Consider the following 4943-nt stretch of genomic DNA (forward strand, 5'->3'; position numbering starts at 1 on the left):
AGAATTAGTCGAATCAGCATTAGTTGAATTTTTGGGGACAAATTTGCCCGCAAATAAATGTGGTGGATGAGTAATTGTGATAATAAATATAGGGGGTAGTCCGGGGTACTGTGGGTGGTCTCCCACTGCATATATTTACAGCCAAATTTAATGAAAGAAGAAAAGAAATGGATGATTTCAACAACAAAAAAATCGACCAAATCACCCAGAAGCACAGCTATTAGTGCAGCACTTTGATGCTGGAAGGCTCTGTCATGAAGTGCTTCATAAAAACCTCATAATATTATAACTCTGAGCTTAATAAATACACCTTTGCGGTCTTTGAATAGACGTATATTGACAAATGCCCTCGCAACACCAGAAAAGGGAAAACACCTTGATTGTCAAAGGTGCCTCCAGGTGGATGTGGATGTTTCTGATAATTGATCAGTTCTGTCCAACTGATCAAAATGTGGCAATGACCTTAGTTGAAGGGGACCTTGTCTGTGCACGCTCCAGTTACCCGGTCTCCGCTGAGGAAGATGCAGGACATAGGCAGGATTTTTCAATGATCCAGGAAGTGTTTCTTAAAAGGAGCCTTTGAGGTGAACAAACATGTCACAGTACACAAACAAACACATGCACGGTTCATAGCATAGTAGTGCCTAGCATGTTATCTGCCACCGGTGTCATCAACACAATGTTCGTCAGATGGAACCTCTATTTTCAAGTATATTGGGTGTCTTGCAGCAGTGTTAGAAGGATAGACCTGCATTGGATTATTAATTAGTTAGAGGTGGCGTATCTCTTTTGCATGAGTTATTGGAAATTCACATCAAGAACTAAGATTTGAGCTGGTCTAAAAATTGACTCAAGATGTTAAGCGATCCTCATATCAATGGTCATTTATGCTACAAACGTGATGAAAGAAGGTTGACATGTAAGTTTTACAGTCCTGCATATTCATGTATGTCAAAAAAGGAATTCTATCTCTAGTGCTCAATGAGAAAATTAACTTACAGAATGTATTTGGTACATCATCTCACTAGGATTTGCCCTGTGATATATGGGCCTTTTCACTTCTTGGTAAAAAAAGCTTTGAAACTTGGGCCTTGTCTGAACATTTTGCAAAATATTGAGGGACCGCTTGGCTCCTGGTGATTAAGTGTTCCAATTGCTCCTACTCCCACTCACACATGCATCTAATCTTCTTAATACATTTCCAAGTTTCCTCTTTTTAAAATCTAAAGTGTCAGGTCGGTTGGCAGAAAAATTGGAAGAGTCTCAACTGTGCAATTCCCCAATGAAAGTGGGCCAGTAGGTTGAATTGGAGAGTATTTATGGTTTTACTCACTGTAGCTACTTACCTAAATGGATTCTCTGTAGTTTGTTCAAAACCATACACCAAATAGCAAAGAAAAGAGCAAAAAATTGATAATATTGATTAATCTTTGACTATCATAAAAAGTGATATCAGCGAGATATGCATTAGGAAAGAGATTAGGTAGCTAACTTGTTTAGCAGTTTTTTCTAAAGAGTAATTGTTTTGTAAGTCTTCCAATTAACATACTCATTTGCATGTAATAATTTACAGAGGAGGATTCCAAGGAATCTTCATCAGCTGATGGATCCCCTCCAAATTCTCAGAGGATCTTCTTTTTTGTTCTTGACATTTGTTGGGATCTTGGGGAATTCCCTGCTTGTGACCCTTTTCTCCTTCAGCGCTTGGTGGGACCATGGACTCATGACATCAGAAGTGATCCTTCTCAACCTTACAGTATCCAACCTGGTGATGTCCTTCACCAGAGGACTACCCAACACCCTCTACATTTTGGGGATGCCAAATGTTTTCAACAATACCCACTGTCGCCTTCTTATTTACGTTTCACGGGTTTCCCGTGCCATGTCCATCTGCCTGACCTGTTTTCTCAGCTGCTTCCAGTATGTGACTCTTATGTCAACGACTGCCACGTGCATGCGTGTGAAAGCTCGGCTGCAGGTCTTCCTCGGCCCCGTTGTTGTTCTTCTCTTGATGGTGAACGCAACTCTGTGCATTAGTCCGTTGCTTTACACTGTCTCCAGCACAAACCTGACCGATTTGGACTATGCATTCCGCATCAGTTACTGCATCGTAATTTTTCCTGGTAACACAGCTTTTCTCATTAACAATTTTGTTCTGTTTGCAAGAGATCTCATGTTTGTGGTCGGGATGAGCATCGCTAGCTACTCCATATTAAAAACGTTGTACAAGCATGGACAGCAGGTCAAAGGCATAAGAAGCTCCGAAAGATCCCAGTCTCTTTCTGCAGAAGCAAGAGCTTCGACGACGGTTGGCACCCTGGTGGCTCTCTATGTACTCTTCTTCGGAATAGATAATTCAATATGGTTTTATCAAAGCACATCATCAAAGACTGTCCTCACCTCCCTCTCGGACATCCGCTTCTTCTTCTCTGTGTGCTATGCCTCGGTGTTCCCTGTCGTTATTCTTCTCTTTAACCGTAAGCTCCTGAAAACTATGCATAGATTCTGGAACGAGAATCCCCGCTCTGTGGGAAACAGCACAGTTGTCGTAAGAATTTAATTAGTCTGTTGGTATTAAGTTGGGGGAATTTGGTGAAGAAGGAGATTACATAAAAGACTTGGGACCAAATTGGTTTAAATAATATAGTCTGGTTCTTTCGGAGTGAGGCCAGGTCGGATGCAGCATTGCTGGCGTTCAACACAGTGAAGGCAACTGAAGACAAAATTACTACTGTTTAGATAGTGGACCTCCGATGAGCAAAGAAGATTCAGTTTACTGTTTTTTTTAACTGTATATGCTGTCTGTCCTTCTTTAATTGCACCAGCCAAACATCTGAGTGTATCATACGGGTATTAGCATACTTGATCGCAGGCCAAATTGACTTTTTCAATTTGACCACATTATTTTGATCATTTTTTGGGGAATTTGTACAGAAGATATTGATGTAGGTACCCATAGTATATGAAACGACTCAGCCCTGCTTTGAATTTATGAGCATTGTAATGTATGTGTGTACTGTATATATTTGGCTGTTTTCTAAAAGTCTTAGCAATCAGAGGTCACCTCTATTAGCAAACAGAGGAAATATTTAGTCCCTGTTGGAAGATGACGATGGTGGCCATGATAGTGTACGATCTCGTTCAACAGGAAAAGGAAATAGAAATAAATGTGAAAGAGCGGTGTTTAAGAAGATTTGCTCTCATCCACCACATTCCTCCACCACATTCCTCCACCACATTCCTCCTCTGTGGATACATCTGCCAAAGTTTATCACCTTTCTTCTTCAGGAAATATCAGGGAAAGAACATAATGGGGATGACACAGACACACACACATGCACACACACACCACACACACCACACACACACACAGACACCTGGGCCTACTTGCCAAAATATTCCACCTAATTGCCACAATTCTAGACCTCAGGATCCCCCTAAGATTGATGCCCATTTTGTTAGAAAATTGGCAAAGATGTCCACACACGTCACAGAAATCAGTATTGTCAGGGCTAATACTTTAAATGTTCTCTGTCTGCCCTGCCGAGTAGTTCATCATACTACTAGTGTACTTTGTGAAATTCAAGTTACAATGTAGAGTAGCATAGTTACAACATAGAGTAGCATAGTTACAACTTAGAGTAGCATGCAATCTAAAAAGTAAATTGTAAGAAAATTACCTGTTTTTGTTCCTACAATATACTTTTTAGATTGGATGCTAGTCTACATTGTAACTATGCTACTCTACGTTGTAACTTGTATTTCATATAGTGCATTAGCATTTTGATATACTGAGCCACAGGGCAGACAGCGACAATGCAAACCAGTAGCCTTGAAACAGACCCTGTTGGTTTACAAAACGTGCTTGCAGTTTATTTTGTCACAAAACCTTTATGCGAGGCAATTTTCTTGAAGTACTTTTTCCTGTGTGTGCCATCCTTTGTGTCGAGACAGAAGTGTTTCTTATTTGTTTAAATATATATATATATATATATATATATATATATATATATATATATATATATATATATATATATATATATTTGGAGCTACATAGCATTTTTAACACTTTGTTAATTCAAATAAAGAAATTATTTTAACCTCATCTTTTTGGCTCTATGGTGCTGTTGTTATTCTTGGCCGATGTCTGCTAAATATTTTACTTTTTTGGTTGGGAGTGCAATTCAAATTGGCCAGTGTTCTGGCGAATAAGAATAAAAAAAATATATATATATATATATATTCACTGACAAAAACATTGTTAAAGGGACGTTATGGTTAAGTTGCACTAGTAAAAACCAATGCAATTCACTTACAACAAACATTGTTAAAGGGACGTTATGGTTAAGTTGCACTAGTAAAAACCAATGCAATTCACTTACAACAAACATTGTTAAAGGGACATTATGGTTAAGTTGCACTAGTAAAAACCAATGCAATTCACTTACAAAAAGTATTGTTAAAGGGACGTTATGGTTAAGTTGCACTAGTAAAAACCAATGCAATTCACTTACAAAAAACATTGTTAAAGGGACGTTATGGTTAAGTTGCACTAGTAAAAACCAATGCAATTCACTTACAAAAAACATTGTTAAAGGGACGTATGATTAAGTTGCACTAGTAAAAACCAATGCAATTCACTTGCTAAAAACATTGTTAAAGGGATGTTATGGGTAAGTTGCACTACTAAAAAGCTATCAAATTCACTGACAAAAAACGTTGTTAAAGGGACGTTATGGTTAAGTTGCACTAGTAAAAACCAATGCAATTCACTTACAAAAAAACATTGTTAAAGGGACGTTATGGTTAAGTTGCACTAGTAAAAACCAATGCAATTCACTTACAAAAAACATTGTTAAAGGGACATTATGGTTAAGTTTCCCTAAGAAAAACCTATCAGATTCAGTGCAACAAGTACTTGAAAGGAACATTACACTTACTTT

The 4943-nt window shown here is 38.2% G+C and overlaps 1 protein-coding gene across 1 annotated transcript; it reads left to right on the forward strand.

Annotated features, from left to right (window-relative positions):
• Nucleotides 1-1723: 1723 nt before the first annotated feature.
• LOC138520233 (olfactory receptor class A-like protein 1) lies at nucleotides 1724-2560 on the forward strand. The gene has a single exon (XM_069632699.1). It carries the CDS (start codon nucleotides 1724-1726, stop codon nucleotides 2558-2560), a length of 837 nt encoding a protein of 278 aa, XP_069488800.1.
• Nucleotides 2561-4943: the final 2383 nt, after the last annotated feature.

The sequence above is a fragment of the Ambystoma mexicanum genome, chromosome 13 (genome assembly GCF_040938575.1).
Source record: "Ambystoma mexicanum isolate Mex_15411 chromosome 13, UKY_AmexF1_1, whole genome shotgun sequence".
Classification (NCBI taxonomy): domain Eukaryota; kingdom Metazoa; phylum Chordata; class Amphibia; order Caudata; family Ambystomatidae; genus Ambystoma; species Ambystoma mexicanum.

Coding starts and splice junctions, on each gene's coding strand:
- LOC138520233 (XM_069632699.1), top strand. CDS start 1,724: ATGACATCAGAAGTGATCCTTCTCAACCTTACAGTATCCAACCTGGTG.